Genomic DNA, 19,700 nt, shown 5'->3' on the forward strand with positions numbered 1-19,700 from the left:
CATATTACCGCTGCTGAGGGTATCTACCAGTGCTCAGTGCTGGGCATGCAGGAGGCACTTAACACGGAAGAGCTGAATGAGAGGCGCTCTGTGAGAAATTGGTCTTATTTATGCAGTGGCTGTGGCTCCGCAAAGGACAAGATAGAGAACGTTCTGCCTACCTTAGCTTGACCGTGAACTGAATGAGAGTTTTAAGTACCATCGGTCTCTGGGGGTGGGTCGGCATGCATGGCTGTCGTTCAACCACAAATGAGCTAGATTAAAAGGAAATAAAGCACGTCATTTGAAAGCATTGAAAATATCGACAGGCTGAAAACCACAGAGAAACAGGATGCTGTCCTCTTAAAAAATCCAAATTTTCTACACTTCTAAGATATTCAAATCCCCGTTAAGCTCAAATCTTTCCAAAGACTTCTCATAAATAATTACCAGGAGATGGAAAAAATGACTAAAGATCATCCTTTAATAAACAACAGTAAGTAATTCTTAATTGTTATACTTGAGCCGAGAATAAAACCTATTTTTATCATATTAAACAGAAAGTAAAAAGTTAATTTCATGCCATCTTTGAACTGGGTATTAGAATTTCTGGTACGTGGTACTGTTCTTTTTTTTTTTTTTTTTCTTTAGCTGAGCTTATACACATAAACATGGCCTCTACCCTTCCTTTCCTGGATTTGTACTTAAGAAGAAATCACTGAAATCTTCTTTTCTAAAATGTGAAAAATGAACCTCAGCTGGATGTCGTCCTTGGCGCGTGGAAAACTGAGTCAGTTTTTGGGAGAAGTGCTGAATAAATAGTGAAGAGCAGAAATGTTTCTGGAACTCTCTGAAGGTTCAGTCACTCCACCCTGAGGCTCACTGTTCAACATGTCCCCACCTTCCTTCCCCTTAACACCGAAACCCCAGCCAGCGCCTCCTTGCAGCTCCATGGGACTGTGACGCATTTAAACTGACTTACTTCTTAAAAAGGTTGTAGATCAAGAAGGTGACTCTTTCTAGCAGATGTGCTCTTTGCATGGGAATGGGGTCCCCTTCGTATGTCATTTTAGTCGACTGTTCCTCTAATTTCTCCAGTTGCCTTCTGAGCTGGAACAGACTTTCTGCCAACAGTGTAAAGCTATCAAATAGCAAAGGACCATCAGCGGACAGCTTTCCCCCTTACCAATCTACCATTTTAACTGTTAACCACATTAGCAAGCAATACATTATTACATAATTATTCAATTAAGAGAATCATTCACTTAATTTCATTAAAGGTTAGTGGCAGTTCTTTATGTTTACTTCCCTAATCCATTTTTCCCTCTAAGATGCATGGCACATAGGAAATGGAAAATATTTCCAATGTTTTGTCATTTATACCCGTAGTTATAGACATCGTTCATAAAATTTTGTCAACATCAGGAACTGAATCCCTTTCAATGTTTGTTTAAAAGTCTGTTAAGCATGTAGATGTTAATGTGTGGTACTCGTTAATTAATGTGACCCTCATTAATGGGTAAAAAAGAACAAATTTAAAACTTTAAAGGTACATGATATGAGGAGTGTTAGGTGTAAAAATACTAAAGAATAAAAACAATAAGAAATGGACTCTCTCCTCCAATGTGTGTTTTACAAATCCTAAGTATTAACCAAAAATGATCCGTCTGGAGAAACGTATGGGCTCAGAGTCTGACTCACTATGTGGTGATATCACCTCAGAAGTGGAGGTGGGACTTGGGCCCGAAGTCTGGGGAAGAGACCGTCTGTAACAGACACCCAAGCGACTGTTAGCTGGAGAGGCAGTGGGATATGGACAGACTTGGTAAGTCCATCGGGCCCTGACAGCAGCTCTTCCCACTTACAAGTTTACTCCCCACATAGTCCTATGGGAAGACCTGTCCTCTGCCCACTGCCTACTGCTTTTGCTATAAGCACTTTCATGGGCCAAGTTCTTGATTGCTTCCTTTGTTGCTTATTATTTTGATTATTTTATTTTTAGCGTTATATTTTATTTTTATTATGTATATTACTGCTTATTATTACAGTGAGGTTAGAGAATCAAAGCATCTCCCCAAGTACAATCAGTAGGTTTTAGAAAGAGCCCAGGTCCTTACTGTTCTTGAGAAGTGGGCCCCGCAGGGCAGAGCTCACATCGCAAGCGGTCCCAGTTAGGACAGGTTTCCACAGTATTGACTTGTACCCTTTGAAAGCATTTTAGATTTCAACTGAACATTTTCCTTCTTTTTCATTATTTTTTTCTAAGTGTTCTTTCAATCAAGTACTTTTATTTTGCATTGATGAGGAAAACCCTACCCACAATTTCTCTTGTAATACAAGGATTAGTAACCATAGGATTGCACACGTGCACACGTAGGGAATGTCGTGAAGTAGAAGACACTTGAGATTTTTCATTTAAGTACAAAAATAAATCACTGTACTGAAAACACAAAACTAATGTTTAACTCCAACTTCTTAAGATACGCCTTTAAAGGGGTGCCTGGGTGGCTCAGTGGGTTAAAGCCTCTGCCTTCAGCTCAGGTCATGATCTCAGGGTCCTGGGATCGAGCCCCACATCGGGCTCTCTGCTCAGCGGGGAGCCTGCTTCCTCCTCTCTCTCTGCCTGCCTCTCCGCCTACTTGCTATCTCTGTCTGTTAAATAAATAAAAAATATTTTTTAAAAAATTAAGATACTCCTTTAAGGGGCACCTGGGTGGCTCAGTAGGTTAAAGCCTTTGCCTTCAGCTTGTGTCATGATCCCAGGGTCCTGGGATCGAGCCCCACGTCAGGCTCTCTGCTCGGCGGGGAGCCTGCTTCCTCCTCTCTCTCTCTGCCTGCCTCTCTGCCTACTTGTGATCTCTCTTTGTCAAATAAGTAAATAAAATCTTAAAAAAAAAAAAAAAAGAAGATACGCCTTTAAAAACTGAGAAACTGAGATATCTTTTCTCAAGCTTTTGAAGCAAGTGTTTCTTATGTCCTTATAGAAAGCTGTGCTCATTCCTGGTTTCAAAAATTCACTGGACTCTTTTAAGGTTAATATATTATGTGAGAGAATTAAGCAATTCGCATGCATGCTATAGATTTCTAGAGATGCTTTATTTTTGGCCCCAAGGGAATAAAAGTAAAAATACATATGCATCTCTTTGTTCTCAACGGCAGTTCCCAGGTGCTAATAAACCATCGATAAGCTGAATGAATTGATGTTTTGGGCTCAGCCTGCCTTCTCCGGCTCGGCGACACTGAAGCTTTGTACTTCCTGTGGTTTTCACTAGAAACTAAAGTCAGTTCGTTGTACCAGTTCTGCAGCTGGTCGAGCCCGTTGTGCAGCGGCCCCCCGATGCAGGCGATCTGCTGCCGCCTCTGCCAGTCCCGCAACTCCTCCCTCAGCGCGCTGCTCACCAGCGCGTCCGTCTCGTTGACGATGTGCGTCATCTTACTGAGCGCCTCCTAAAAACAAAGGTGACTACTGAAAAGATTGAGATGCAAGCAAAGTCACTCATAACTCAACCCACGAAACTATTTGTCAGACCTGGGGGATAAAGGCTAGGTTAACATTCTCAGCAAATATTTTATCAAATACTACCTTCTACTTATCAGAGCACTGCCTTTTCCTACTTCCAGTTTGAAAATTTTTTTTAAAGATTTTACTTATTTATTTGACAGAGATCACAAGTAGGCAGAGAGGCAGGCAGAGACAGAGGGGGAAGCAGGCTCCCTGCTGAGCAGAGAGCCCGATGCGGGACTCGATCCCAGGACCCTGAGATCATGACCTGAGCCGAAGGCAGCGGCTTAACCCACTGAGCCACCCCGGCACCCCTCAATTTGAAATTATTATAATTAAATAAGGTTAGTAAAGGAAGCCGCATGATCACAGCTAACAATCTCATATTATCCCATAATATCATTTAATCTCATCTAATATAAATTCAAATACATTGAATTTATAACTCCTGAGTCATTATTGAATCTTCTAGTCATACAGCCATATCTCCACTTTTCAAAAAGACAGAAATTATATTTATATTCTTAGAAATATATGCATTTAATCAGTACATAAATTTACTGATTAAAATTTGAGCCTTCCTATGTTAGTCTTTTAGGGACTTTATCTGGGGGTCCCTGGGTGACTCAGTCTTCAGCTCGGATCATGATCCCAGGGTCCTTGACCGAGCCCCACATCGGGATCCCTACATGGCAGGAAGTCTGCTTCTCCGTCTCTCATTACCCCTGCTTCTGTTTCCTCTCTCACTGTCTCTCTGTCAAATAAATACATAAAATCCTTAAAAAAAGTAATTTATCGAGGTTGAGGAAGGCATAGTGGAGAAGTTTAATTTTTAAAGGCCTAAGGATTAGAAGGTGTGAATTCTTATCCCGTTTTGTGACAAGCTATATGAATTGGGATAAACCACTTAACTTTGCTGGAACTTGGTTTTCTGATCTATACAATGAGGTGACTGGACCAAATAGTTTCTGAAGTTCCTTCTGTCTTAAAATCTTATTTCTAAGCATTTCTTAGCATGCACAAAACATAGAACATAGATTTATTATACATAAATGCATTAAGCCTATCTTGGATTAATTATTTGCATCTTAGAAACCTGATTTCTAACTGTTGAAGTTTATAATGTAGGGTGGAAATAAATTTTACATTTATTTGTGCTCACACAAATTCCTACACAACAAATGAAGCTGCTAGAAATAAACTCTTGACTTATCAGTGACTGCTCAAATTTCAGTTGCATTTACTTCAAGGAGAGATAGAAAGTTGAAATAGAAATGATTTCCCTCTTTTAAAATAGTTCACTGAGCCAGTAAAAGCTTTCTCTGCTCTTTGAAAGGAGGTTAGATTGAATATGTTCGGTTGTCGGTGAACTATCCTGAAATCTATTCAATTACGTAGCCTCAGGTCATTTTTCAGAGTGGAAACTGGAACACTGATTTTTCTAATAAAATTTTAGTGGCTTCCAGGGAATATTTTAATTCTACATGTAGTAGAACCCGTATCAGCATATTAAGTACAGAAACCAAAATGGTCATGTCTGAAATAGGGGCAAGTAAAAACTGGGTAAGATGTTCGCCTTGAAGTTAACGGTCGCTACAGGGAACGGCCTGCGTGAAGCAAGAAGCCCAGCTGCGTAAGCTCGGGACGGGAGCGCGGCCCACAGTGCGGCTCTCTTCCTAGAAACACACCACTTATCTCCAGCTTAAACAGGCCTGAATGAACCCAAGAGCTTGATTCTTTTCAGTGGGAGCAGATACAGGAAAAGAACAGTGGGCAAGGCCAAGTTAACGTTCTCCACTAACCTTTCTCTTGAAGTCAAGACTGTTAAGCATTTCTTGCAGAGTTAAAACTTCCTGATTCATGAGGGCGTTGTTCTTGTCCCCCTGGTCTGTGAAGGAAAAGAGATGAGATTTTGAGCCCTCTCCAAGGCGAAGCTCTTTGCCCTGAAAGCCAAGACTCCTGCAATCCCCATCCTTAAGTCCCACGATATGAGAGACAAAATGTGGTCCTTGTGGAAGAGCCTAGAATATGTCCCTATTTGCTCATCTGCCAGGAGGATCACCTCCAAGTGAGCCAGGGAGGAGATCTCTATCTTACAGACCTTGACAGAAGACCAGTCTTCACACCACGCTCCTGTTTGGGGTAGGGAGAGGGCTAACAAGGTTTTTGAAATGCATTCCTTTTTAGATACCTCTACACGGACAATAACCCTAGCTAGTTGGGCTAAATAGGAAAAGGGCCTTCTTTGTGCCCATTATTAAATCATAGTTGATTCCTCCGGATCCCTTTACCTACTGTTCCCGCTCTACTTTTTCACCAGGAATTACGGAAAACTGCCTGGAAGGGTTGCAGTTGTATCCATTTACTCTCCTAACTAATAAAGACTCAATCTTTTGCCCCCCCCTTTTTCTTTTGCAGTATGGTCTTGCCTCACAGTAAAACTAGAAGTAGGAAAGAATTGCAAAGAAAAATCTCTGACTGAAAAAAAAACCCCAAATGGTTTATCCTCTTACATGGGAGATGTGGAATAAACGTTGTATATTTTAACTTGAATCTTAAACTTTACTGGTATATAGCAAGTGATTATCTATACTAATCCTCCTGTCTATGAAGAATGAAGGTCGGAAATGCCGGTCTGGCTTGAGTAACTGGGAAACAACACTGTGCCAAACTTCTCCACAAAACAGCCCTGACCTCTGGGAAATCATTCCTGGTTGTATTAATTCACAAATTTGCAAATTCTTGGATCCCACATATAGTAAAATCTGGCTCATATAGCCTTTTATAAACTCAAAACTTCATTAGCTAAAAATTTTCAGTCTTCACCAGCGAGATATAACTTGTTTCCCATGTGCCTTTTATTTTACTTAAAACATTTCATTTCACTTAAAGTCAACAAAATAAATACTTGTTGATGTTAGTGACGGAATGAGATTTTTATTCTTCATAATGTTCATGGGCACTGATCATAGTAATGTAACTCTAATTGCGTATGTTAAGTTCAAAGTGATTTTATTGTTTAATGTATTTGTTTATATTTTACTTCTTAAATTGGTGGTTCATATATGAGATTTGGGGTGAGACAGCTTTCAATGGACTTTAGTGCTTGGTGAAATGGGCAGTTCTAAACCTTTTTAGGATCACGGACCCCTCTGATAATCTGAGGAACCCATGCTTGTGCCATTTTTCTGAAGGGAAAAATTCTACACAGAAGCAACTATGAACATTTAAGGATTATTAAAGGATTAAGGATTAAATTATTAATCCTTATTGTTATTATTATTTTTAGATTTTATTTATTTATTTGACAACCAGAGATCACAAGAAGGCAGAGAGGCGGGCAGAGGTGGGGGGGGGGGAAGCAGGCTTCCTGCTGAGCAGAGAGCCCAATGCGGGGCTTGATCCCAGGACCCTGGCGCCACCCAGGCACCCCTATTAATCCTTATTATTAAGGATTATTATTTGTTTGAGAGAGAGAGCGGGGGAAGGGAGAGAGGGAAGGAGGGAGGGACAAGCTGACTCTGCTCTACTCAGAGCTCAATCTCATGACCCCGAGATCATGATCAGAGAAAATCAAGAGTTGTTCACTTAACTGACTGAGCCACCCAGGTGGTCCGCAACTACGAACATTTTAAATATCATTTCACAGGAGTCAGTAAATCCTGAAGATGCCAGGAGAGCACATCACCCCCCACCTACGCCAAGCAAGATTCCTAACCTAATATCCTCGCTTTTAAATCTTGAGGTGAATGTTAAGCACTTGGTCACAATCATTCACACTTCCTTCTGAGTACATGTTAAGCTAACATTTCAATAATTAAAGATGCTTCTGAAAATAAAATATTTCTATCCCAATTGTTTTTAAAAATTATTTTAAAATAAGTTTAGAATTACAAAAGGGTTGCAAAAAGAGTAGAGTTCCCGTCTGCCCTTTATCTGGCTTCTTCTAATATCTTACATAAGCGTAGTGCAATTATCGTAGCCAGCAAATGAACATTGGTACAATCCTATTAGCTAATCTCAATCTAATTGGAATTTCTCTGTCCCACGAATGGCAACACACTTCAAAAGATCAATCCTGTTACTTATAAATTTTAGAACTTGAAAATATTCTCATTCTTTCTTTCCATTTTTTCTCCTTTTCTTCCCATTAAAAAAAAAAACCTACTCATAAACGAACTCAATTTGTAATCACAAAGATAGAGTCAAACAATTGCCGTTTCCTTACATTTTGACATTTATACAATTACTGAAATTATGTCTTTGGAGATTTTTTTATGATATGAGAAAATACTTAAAACTTAAGAATGCAATATACAAAACTATGTAAAGGATTATTTCAGGGTTTTTTTTGGTAAATAAATAGATATGTATGTAATTAAATGTATAGGAAAAAGGATGGAAGGAGGTATACTAACAATTTGTTTATCAGCAGATAGTGGAATTTTTCATGATTTTTTATTTTATTTTTTAATTCCCTTTTCTTTTTTCCAAATTTCCTATAGTGAATCACATTTCTACTTATAATTTTTAAAATCTTCTTTAAAAGCAATGTACAAGAGACTATGGACTCTGAAAAACAATCTGAGAGTTTTGAAGGGGCGGCGGGTGGGAGGTTGGGGAACCAGGTGGTGGGTATTAGAGAGGGCACGGATTGCATGGAGCACTGGGTGTGGTGCAAAAACAATGAATACTGTTACGCTGAAAAGAAATTAAAAAAAAAAAGCAGTGTAGGGCTTGAACTCATGAACTGAGATCAAGAGTTGTGGGCCCTATCGACTAAGCCAGCCAGATGATCTTAAAAATTATATTTAAAAAATCCATGTAAGTATGACGTTAGTAATTTCCTGATTATACTAGGCAACTATCATTACTTTTCTTAGTTGTGATAATGATATTTTGATTCTACAGGAGACTGTTTTTAGTTTTTGGAGATGTGTGCCCAAGTAGGAATGATTTCTCATGAGCTTTACAAATTATTTTGAATTGGTCGATTAAAAAAACATACATTTATATGGGGAGAAAAGGAGGAAGCAAAACACTCCTCCCCCACACTCTCTCTTCAGGACGAAAGCAAGAGAACTTCCCTTAGGGAAACAGATCAATTTATCAACTTTGTCAGTATGAAGGGAAATCCCAGTCATGTCATCTTTATGTCCTAAGTAGAATTAAAGATGAAGCAAAACTTACCCATTGTCTGAATTGTTTTGTACCTGTAGTCAAATTCATCCTGCAGGTCTTCTAAATACTTGGTGTCTTGTTCTGTCATCTTTTTATAAAAGAAAACACACTCACTCTGTTGTTCTAATTAAGCGTGTCAGCAAAACATCATCATCAGTCTTTCGAAGGACACTGTTTGGTGCTTCTGGCCTCCAGTCACGAGCTGGCCCAAGCGTGCAGAGCCCACATTTCTAAAGGCTAATGGCCACGAAGGCTGAATAGCCCCGAAGAGCAAGAACTAGGCTAAATCTGCTTTTCCATTTGCTCTTCCTGATCATTTGGAAATCTTGCAGCACCTTGCCTGTTATTTCTCATTTAGTTCCAATGATGCTACAGATGTCTTTTTTGGCCGGAGACTATGTACCTTGCCCCTTTTAGTTCCATACAACTCTGCATGAATGTACCAATGATCTTTTCACTTAAAGTCCCTATTCTACTCTGCTGTGGTTTATGGTAACTCAGTCTACATTTTTATCCCTTCTCTGCTTCTTAGAGAAATATCTATGATTCCTCTATATGTCCTATTTGTTTTTATTTTGAGGTTTCACTTTGCTCTTCTCTCCAAACCTGGTGATGTCTCTCTGCTCCTAACAGGTACTACGTGCCAAGATCTGGGCTAACGGCCTATCTTCCACTATCGCATGCAGTCCTTCCCAGCAATCCTATGATGCTGGTCATCCTCACGTTTCCAGATGAAGACACAGAGATTTACAGTGTAAAGGTTTAGAGGCTTGGAGCTTGGTGGGTAGGCCCAGTCTCTAGTCAGCTGAAGCTGAAAAGCTTCCCCCCAAGAAATCTTTTCTAATATGAACACAGTGAGTGAGAGGGAGTTATTTTATTATCAGATTGTCCTGTGATTTCTGTAAGAGCTAACTTTGGGCGCAGTTAGATGTCTGGGGGCCACAGTTAGCCTTGCTAGGTTTCTGTGAGATCACTCACCTGTACACTATTTTTAATGGCAGCCACTTTGTGTTCCACATTCCTCTGCCTTTCTGAAACTGAAGAACTTTGTAAGGATTTCTCCAGAGGACCCTGGGGAAAGAATGTTTTGAAATTTCAGTGATGTTAATAAAACAAGCTTATGATAAATGTAGTATATGTGGTACACTTTGAACTGAGGCTTGGATTTATAGGGTATGGAATACTATAAAGCCATTAAAAAGAATACTTTGGAAAAAAATTTAATGACATTTAAAGTAGCATTAAGTTGTTAAGAAATAGAGCAAGTTATAAAAACACCATACATTTATGAGCCCTCTTCCTTACAGATATAGATATATATATATATATGCATAGACATGTAAACTCAAGTACATATGGTTGGTAGAACACACATACCAAAACATTATCAATAGGTAAGTGAAATTACAGATGATTTTATGGCTTAAACTTTCTTTCCTAATTTTCTATAACAGACCTATGTTACTTTTGAAATTCCTTAAAATGAGTAAATGTAATTTAAAAATGAGTATAGTGAAGTTACAATAAATTAGACTTTAATTCAGAATTAGGGATGTTGACTTTGCTGGGATGAGATTTACTTCTACACTGGAACAAAAGTTGTTCACTAAAGAATATCTAAAAATATTAGCCAAGTTAAATAGAAAGGGTAACCAACATTTCCATGCACCATTTCTTGGCCATTCAAATAATCTTACATTGAGTGTTCCTTAGATATAGAGACACTGATGTGCTCCTGAGATATCAAGCCACATAGATACCGAAATGAGAGTTAGAATATCGGCAACCCTTTTGCCTTAGAGTTGGGTGAAGAGCTACGGTGTAGAAAGCCTGATGACTTGACTAAGCAAATCAGGAGCGCAACCTCAAGCCGAAGCAATGTGCGTGGCTACCAGTCAAGTGTTCTTCCAACTACACTGCATTCTTCAGATAGGAAAAATAGTTACAACTCCCCCTCCCATATATATGCCCCCATACATTTGCATATTGGTTTGAAGTTTTAAAATTAACACACCAGTGTGTCTCTCTGCGTAGTATTGGCAGATTGTATGTAGTTTCTAATTTGACTGATACCTGATATTTGAAGACAACACCCCCCCACCACACACACAAAATGTACTGAATCAAACTAAATTTACTGTAGAAGCACTATATTTTAAATATATTTTCTATATTTAATTAATAGTTAATTTATATTTATATATTTTAAATTAAAAATATTATCCTTTATGTAAAAAATAAGAAGAGTGAATTATTAAAATTCCGTATTTCTCGAAAAACAGCCATAATATGAAAATAGCTAAGTCTAAAAGTTTTAACAGCTCAAAAAAAGATATTTTTCTGGGACCTTTAAAAATAAATATAGTATTGATATACATATAGTATGTGATTTACTAAGTTATGGAGAACATCATCTAGAAATTGATTACTTACATACTCTTCCTTTTTATAAGGACTAACTGAAAAAGTATTCCCAAGGACTTAGTTGATTCCCTCTATTAGTCTTTCTTTGATGGGGGCTCTGAATTCATTGAGGATAGTATGACAAAATATAATCTAAAATAGGGCAGGGCAAAGTACATTGAAACAAACAAAAAGCAAGTATTTATGGAATTTCTATCAGATAAAATTTTGTGTGTAAAGTTTCAGGGTGGTGGGGAGTAGAAGTCCAGAGCCATAGAAGGTTTTGAGAAAGATCGATCCCTGAGGATAATCCTGCTGAAGGAAGCAAAGTCCACATGGAGCTAGGACTTCAGCCAGGAAGCAGCGAACTTCATTCCTCAACTGGTACTGGAAGACCACGGACCAGAGTGTAACCAATAGAAACCGAAAAGAATTTATAGATAGGATTCCAGAAACAAACTCCAGAAAGCCTTGGTAATTAGCTCAGTATGGAGGCAGAGAAAAGGAATTACTCAAAGACCTTGATTCCAAGTGTATTGGAGGATAGTGGCACCATTAACATAGGTAACGGCTGGGAAGAAGATAAGAATTTCTGTTTCAGAAAAATTGAGTTCAGGGAGATAACAAGACCACAAGTTCAGAAAATATTACCTGAACGGGCATATTGGCTGCAGCCAATATTCTCCTCTCTTCCCTTAAACAGTTTGAAATAACCACAGCTACGTGCATTGGATTGCCATGAAATTTTCCCTAGAAAAAAAGTCAGCAAAAACAAACACAAAAGCTTAAATATAAACATCATATGAAAACATCACTACTCATAAAGAAAAAATAATCCCTCAAAAATATATGAAATTATTTGGGATTTGTTTCAACAATGTCTTCTAAAGCCACAGAAACCTGGATTGTGAAACTCCTGCGGAGTAAATTAAAAATAATTCTTGAACACCTCTGTAGAAAAGGCCCTGAACACACACTCGGGAGGATCCACTTATTTTAGGCTTAGGATAGGTTTTAGGTAAAAGAGTTACTTCTTTGTAAATTATTAGGAACCAGGGTGGTCCCAGCTGTTCGCTTGTTAACTCTGTACTTGATGGTAGACTTAAAGCATTCTTTTGGTCCCTGTTTGGTGTTGTTTATGTCGACTAGCTTATAAGTCTACGAATTTACTAGAGCAAGGCTACACACATTTCAGCAACAATATTTTTCTCACATCTAAGCATATACCTTTTTTATTACCCACGCAAATGGTGCAGACTTTGGAAACTGGCAGCCTGCGGGTTTAATTCAGGCGCTAGGCGTGCTGTGTAAGTCACATATTTTCATCCCTTCAGGAGGAGCAGGTACTGCCCACAGCTGCCATCGTGTCCAGCACTGAGAACCCCAGGCACTAATTTACCTCACCTGCCAAGACCCTGTAGGTGTTCCAGTTGTCTTGGTTTATAGGGCTAATCCCAACACCACCATCCTTTTAGTCAGTAGTGTTACATGTGTTTGTTATTTGAGCCTTTCCAAGCTGGGGTAAATAGGAAGCTTAGTAAGCGTAGACAAACACATTTATTTAGTTTCCCTCCCCTCTCCTGTCTTCTCCTCTCTGAAAGACATGCTAATAATCTATGAAATGGTCAAACGGGTCAGTAAGAGAAACAATGAAATAACGACCCATAAAGTGGAAAATTAACAATGAATCGAAAGGAGGAATATATTCACATTGACAAACTAAAGGGCCTTTCAAGGGAAGAAATGAGGTTGTAAACATTTTTATGACATTCACTGCTGCCACAATTTTATTCGATGATGCACATTACTTAGGACTTCTATTCGTAAAACGAGGGTATCAACACCAAGCTTCTGAGTTCCTGCTCTTCCATATTCTACAGCCTTCAAAACTCTATTTTCCCTCTTGAATCCGAAAGCTCTAAAAAATAAAAATGAATTGACAGAAGCTCATAAGGTATAGAAATTAAAATGATCCTTTTTATTAAGCATACCAAATTTCCCATTTCTGCATGCTGACAATTTCAGATTCTCTCTAGTTAGAATTTGTTCCTGTTGTTAATTTTCCTATCTACTGATGTTTTCCATATACCTTCTATTCAACTTCCCAAGAAAAACGATGTCTTCTCGTTTTGCCTTTATTTTGTAAATATTCCATTGTTAAAAATAACCAGTTTCTTCTGGGGCTCCTTTGGAGGCTCTGTTCCTTGAGTAAATTTGAAAACTCCTCTTCCCTCCCGTCCAAGATCTGGAGTTCCTCTAAGACCCTGAGAATCACCATTACTTGTCCTTGTTTTTCTCACCATAGTAGGAGCTTTTCCATGATCATTCAGATACCATCTTTCTATAGTTCTCAGCTCTGTTGTGCACATTTTCCTTTTCCTTTTCTACTTGCACTGTTTACCTTCCCTTTCAGATTCAGCTTCCCCTCACGTCTTAGAAGGTTAAACTATTCATTTTTCTCCCTTGTCCAGAACACAGAGCACCATCGTGTTCATCTAGGCTATCTTTTTACTTTTTTTGCACATTTTTCCTAACTTAGTCCCTCCCTTAAATGTATGAGACAAAAACTGCTTACAGAAAGTGATCCTTATATTCAAAACCAAATTAGTGCTTTTTTATTTTCGTAAATATCTAAGATGTACTCATGTTCACCTTTCAGTTACCATGTATATGAACCTCAAAAAAAAAAAAAAAGCAGTCAAAACCAAAACCAAACCTAAACAAAACAAAACAAAACAAAACTCCCCTGAGTTTGAGTTGGTCGGAGGCAAGAACACCCGAGAGAGGAAAACTGTACATTTTCTGTTGTGTGTCTGTCTTGTCTCATGCGTGTAGTGATTTTATCTTCTGCCCTGTGGCTTGTCTTTTCCCAAATGGCAATGAGTAGAAGTTTCTATTTTAGTGAAGTCAAATTTATTAGTTCTTCCTTTTATGGTTAGTGCTTTTTATGGCTTACGAAATCCTTCCCTAACCTGCAGTCATAGAGTTTGTGTTTTTTTTTCCTGCTAAGTCTTTATAGTGATGCCTTTCGCTGTACCTCACTTGGAGCTTGAGAATAATGAGTGGTCCTTTTCACACTTTCTGTATGGATAAACAGCTCTGACGATATTTACTGAACATTCTATTTTTTCACCAGGCCCTGTTGGGCCACTTCTTTCATAAGTCAAGGTCCACACGTGGATGAGTTTGTTTCTGGACTCCATTCCATCTTAGAATTCTATCTCTGTTTTGTCAACAGCTTATTTTAATTACTAGACCTTTATAATAAATTTTGATGTCAACTAGAATAAATTTCTTTGCATTTCCATATAAACTTGAAGACAAGCTTGTCAGCCTGCACACGTATATAACCATGGTGAGAATCCCAATGGCACTCTATCTTTAGATACGTTTGGGGGACTTGGCATCTTTATAATTGCATGCTAAGCCATTTATTGGGGTCTTCTCTAATGTCTCTCTATTAAGCATTATAATTATCTATGGGGATTTTACACATTTTTTGTTAGGTTTATTTTCATATAATTGGTATTTTGACAACAGAATAAATAGTGTCTTTCTTTCTTAATTGTTTTTGCTGGCATGTGGAAATATATTTGACACCCATATATTGACTTTGAAACTAGAAAGTTTGCTAAACCCTTATTGACTCTAATGTGTTTTTAATATCTCTTAACAAATCTAACAATTTATCTGTAGACTCTCTTGAATTTTCTACATACACAAATCATATCTTGTGTGCATACTGGTAACATTTTCTCCCTTATCTAACATCTAACTTCCATCAGAGTTTTAAATTCATCCTAAGTCTTATTTAGAAATGCATTGGCTAATTTCCAAACATAGGGGTTTTCTACTTCTCTGTTTTTTTTAGCCAATTTTTAAAAAAGGATTTTATTTATTTATTTTATTTTAGAGAGAAAGAGAGAGAGAGAGAGTGAGTGCTTGAGTGGGGCATTACGGGCAGAGGGAGAGGGAGAGAGAGAATCTTAAGCAGGCTCCACGCCCAGCACGGAGCCTGATGTAGGGCTCCATCTTAACAACCCTGAGACCATGACCTGAGCCAATACCAGAATCAGGTGCTTAGCTGACTGAGCCACCCAGACCCCCCTTAACCGATGTTTTTTAATAGATTTAAACATTCTCATCAGAATAGATATTCTGAGTGACTTCAACCACTGAGACTTGCTCTGTGGCACAGGTTCCGGACCTTTCAAAAGCTCGTGGAGAACGCAAACTCTGTTCAGTGCAAATGTCTTATACAGGCTCATTAACCCATTTGCTCATTGTTTTGTTCAAATTTATGCATCCTTGTGGATTTTTTCCCTGATTAATTTTATAAGTTATTGAAAGAGATATATTGAAATCTATTCTGTGGATTTTTCTCCTTGTGGTGCTGTCACACACAGACTTATATATTGCTAGTGAGTCAAACCTTCCATTTCCATGAACTGAGCTTTAATGATGCTCTTAGCTTTGAAGCAAAAATATAAACTATGACATAATGCCTTTTATCACTTGGAATTTTTATCTTATACTTACTGAAAGGGTGGGATTTATTTCTACAGAGATATAAATATTTAAAATCACATAGCAGTACTATGCATATATAAAAAGGGTAAATACCTGTGAAGTAAATTGGTTAATGTATTCCTGAAACTCCTGCACATACTTAGAATTCAAGTTTTCTGAAACTCTTTGCAAATTAGACTCATTGGAATTCATATTTTTCCATAAAATAATGTCTTCTGGGATATCAAAAATGTCGATGAGCTAGTAGTTCTTTTAAGTGTGCAGATCTACTGTCTCCATCCTTTAAGTTTTGATACTGTCGCTTTCTTGATCTTATCAGAAGTTCTTAATAGAAAATTCTCAGGCAAGAACCAGGACTCACACTCCTTCTGCAAGTGGTTCTCAAACGGTTTGCTGACAGAAACATGGAGGGACTGTACTGGCCTAGTCATGTCATCATGATTAACCACCATATCACTATGCATTTAGAAGAAATTATTATTTAACAGCTCAGAGACATGTCCATAAAGTCACTGAGGACTAGAAAATATGGTGGGCTCTAGATGTGTTTCTTCCAGAAGCCTTCTAACCAGTCTTCTATCCGTTCAACCATTATCCATACCCTTTTGGTCCACTCCCAATAATATCCTTGAAAAAGTTCTTCTTCTTGGACATTGCTTAAATTAAATTAAATATGGCAGTAACTGCAGCAATTGGCAGGTATAACATTTCAGTGGCTCAGTGCTTGTCATAAATCAAACTCATACTCTTGATCCCTTTAAAGATCTGTTTGCATCGACAGTGTAATTCTAAGTCTCCTCAAAGAAAGCAAATTCCCATCTCAGGCATTGCTTATTTGATTGAACACATATTGAACTTTGTCTGCAATGGCATCATGCTGGACGTTAAGTGCATTCTGTTCCAAATCAGCAGGAAATTTCTGATAAATGGATATCATACATCTTCAAGATAATTCCTTGCAATGCATGATTCATTTACTCTAGCTTCCTGCCACACTGAGATTTTGTTCACCTATTGTGAGGAATTGGGCAATTTCTCTTGCCACTGTTGCTTTGTGTATGATAGGCAATCCTTTTGCATGAATCTCACTAATAAAATATTACACAACTTCTGCCCATGTGCATCTTTCTTCCTTTCTTACATCCTATAAAGCACTTTACTGTTATTTTCCATGAAAATATGGAATTTAGGATCATCTATCCAGTGACAAATAATTTGCTTAACAAATATCAAATTTACACCCTGCTGATCTGTTCCCACCCTGATCTGCATACATGATAGCTGTTTGTTTCAATCCTAAAGCACTATTACACTGACGACACTTTAAACAGCAATTAAACTCAACATATGCTACGCCAACAGTGCACATCATTCAACTGAAGAGACAACGACATGAAGAGCTGTGACCCAATTTCATATCACAGGCAATGACAACGACATTGTGTTTGCCACAATAAGTAAGAGATGCTATTGATTATACAATGCAATTTCATTTCAGAGATTAAAATGCCGACAAAAAGGTGTCTTAGAATTAATAAATACGCTGTTTTGTTCTTGCTGCTGCTTTATGCTGAATTTTTTGGCTTTCCTTCAAATTCCTCTTCTTCTGCCCTTCCATCTAATTTCTAATTTTGACTCATCACTAAAGAGGGACAAGTTCATCTGCTTTTCTTCTCCCAAATGGTCCAAGGAGTACCAGAATCAGAGGTAAAGGATATGAGAAGTCTTGCTCAAAAGAACCTCCTTCATTCAGGTGGCACAGAATCAGAATTCCCAACTAGACTCTCACTCCTTTGAGTTCTTTCTCCAAGGATCCCCTTTAAAATGCAAACACATGAGGAAGCATTAACACTATATTTAATTAATTTCTTCTGCATTGTGCAAGAATGAGCGGATGTTGTTTCCTGGCTGTAGTGACTTGGCAACTGCAGGATGAGAGCAATAGGTCCCTGGACAGATAGAGGGAGAAGGTTCGGGGTAGGCTTGAATGAGAGAGACAGTAGTAATCAGTGGGATTCTAAAGAAACATGTAACCAACAACTGTCTGAGCTTGGGTTCCTCCAAAAGCTGATCCTGAAATAGGAATTCCAGTGCAAAAACACAGTTATGGGGGCACCTGGGTGGCTCAGTGGGTTAAGCTGCTGCCTTCGGCTCAGGTCATGATCTCAGGGTCCTGGGACCGAGTCCGGCATTGGGCTCTCTGCTCAGCAGGGAGTCTGCTTCCCCTCTCTCTCTCTCTCTGCCTGCCTTGCCTCTCTGCCTACTTGTGATCTCTCTCTGTCAAATAAATAAATAAAATCTTTAAAAAAAAAAAACACAGTTATGGAAGGGAGGGTAACTGAGACAAAGAGAAAGAGGCATCTGGAAAAGGGGGTGTTATCAAGTCAGTGGCTAAGATGGGCTGGGAGCCACTAAAAAACACGTGACAGACCTATCTACATAAGGATTTCGGGAAATGGGGCTGCTTTATTATTATTTTTTTAAAGATTTTATGCATTCACTTGAGAGATAGAGAGAGAGAGAGGGAGAAAGCACAAAAGGGAGACATAGACTCCCCACTGAGCTGAGAACTGGACATGGGGCTCGATCCCAGGACCTTGTGATCAGGACCTGAGCCAAAGGCAGATGCTTAACCATCCAAGCCACGCAGGCACCCCAAGGAAATGAGGTATTTCTACTCCAATTCTTGTCTTCATTAGCCCCATTAGCAAAAGAAATGTAAATGTTGACACTCCACCACATTGAACTAAAATGATGAAGCCCAGGGGGATATGGGCAGGACACTGCCTGCCTCTGCTATATCAGCTCTACTCCCAACATCAGTGAGAGAAATATTGACTTCTCATTGGTTTTAACTACCTACAACTACACTATGCTCAAATGTTGACATTTCTTCTTCTATGGTATCTCTCGGTTATGAAGCAGTTGTCTCCAATTATGGAGTAAAGTGTTTTTGTTCATATTTTTATTGGCAATCTGCAATCTACTATACACTTTTGGTTGCCAATTAGCTCTCTTCCCTTTTATCATCCCAAATACTGCTGTTAAATCATTTTTATCCTGGCTCCATACCAGTGCCAAACACACTGGCCAATTTCTACTTGACAATATGTTCTCATCTCCAACCTTTTACTATTTCCTTCCCTTTATTCTGAGCACATGGTTTTTCTTCATGGCTTCTACCTAGTATTTCCTCACTGAATCGTAAGAATATGTTTATGGTGGAAACCCCCCCCCCCAATAATTTGAACATGAGCTGATTTAGTTGTCTTAAGGCTGATTTAGATGTAGGAAGATGAGTCTAACAGATTTTAAAAATAATGATCTTTCATGATAATGAAAACCACTGTGAGATACCACTACGCATCTGTTGGAAAGATTAAATCCAAAACACATTATACCAAATAAAGATGAGGAACTGGCATAGCAGGAATTTTCATGTGGTGTAGCCATTTTGGAAGATAGTTTGACAGCTTCTTACAAAGTTAAACATGCTCCTACCATCTAATCCAGCAATCACGCTCCTAGGTATTTGCCCAGATGAATTAGTAACTTATGTTCACACCAAAACCGGCACACAAAGTTTACAGCCACTTTCTTCATAACCATCAAAACTTAGAAGCAACCAAAATATCCTTCAATAGGTGAATGGATAAAGAAACTGATCCATCTATATGGTAGAATATTATTCAGTGATAAAATGAAATGAGCTATCAAGCTACACAAAGAAGAAACTTAAAACCATTGCTAAATGAAATAAGCCAATGTTAAAAGGCTATGTACTCTATGGCAAAACTATGCAGATAGAAAAAGGATCAGAGGTTGGCAAGAGTTGGGGGGCAGGGAGGGAAAAAGGGATGAATAGGTGGAACACAGGGGATTTTACGGCAGAAAAAGTTTTCTATAGGAGACTGTAATGGTGGATATAGGACTCTGCATGTAAGACCAACAGAACTGTGTAATACAAAGAGTGACCCCTAACGTACTCTTTAGACTTTAATGATAAGGTATTGTTGAGTCATCAGCTGTAACAAACGCACCACTCTGAATGCCAGATACTAATGACGGGGAAACTCTCTGGCAGAGGTGAGGGGAGACTAAGGGA

The 19,700-nt window shown here is 38.5% G+C and overlaps 1 protein-coding gene across 1 annotated transcript in view; it reads right to left on the reverse strand.

The window, feature by feature from the left end:
• The window catches only part of STAT4 (signal transducer and activator of transcription 4), a 98,406-nt gene that overhangs the window by 26,406 nt on the left and 52,300 nt on the right, over positions 1–19,700 (reverse strand). Inside the window, exons 4-10 of the mRNA XM_044241187.1 lie at positions 11,717–11,815; positions 9,641–9,733; positions 8,672–8,750; positions 5,284–5,369; positions 3,275–3,426; positions 962–1,120; positions 162–254 (exon numbers count right to left, since the gene is read on the reverse strand). Coding sequence (XP_044097122.1) covers positions 162–254; positions 962–1,120; positions 3,275–3,426; positions 5,284–5,369; positions 8,672–8,750; positions 9,641–9,733; positions 11,717–11,815 — 761 coding nt within the window. The remainder of the gene's footprint in view (positions 1–161; positions 255–961; positions 1,121–3,274; positions 3,427–5,283; positions 5,370–8,671; positions 8,751–9,640; positions 9,734–11,716; positions 11,816–19,700) is intronic.

The sequence above is a fragment of the Neovison vison genome, chromosome 3, assembly GCF_020171115.1.
Source record: "Neovison vison isolate M4711 chromosome 3, ASM_NN_V1, whole genome shotgun sequence".
Taxonomy (NCBI): Eukaryota; Metazoa; Chordata; class Mammalia; order Carnivora; family Mustelidae; genus Neogale; species Neogale vison.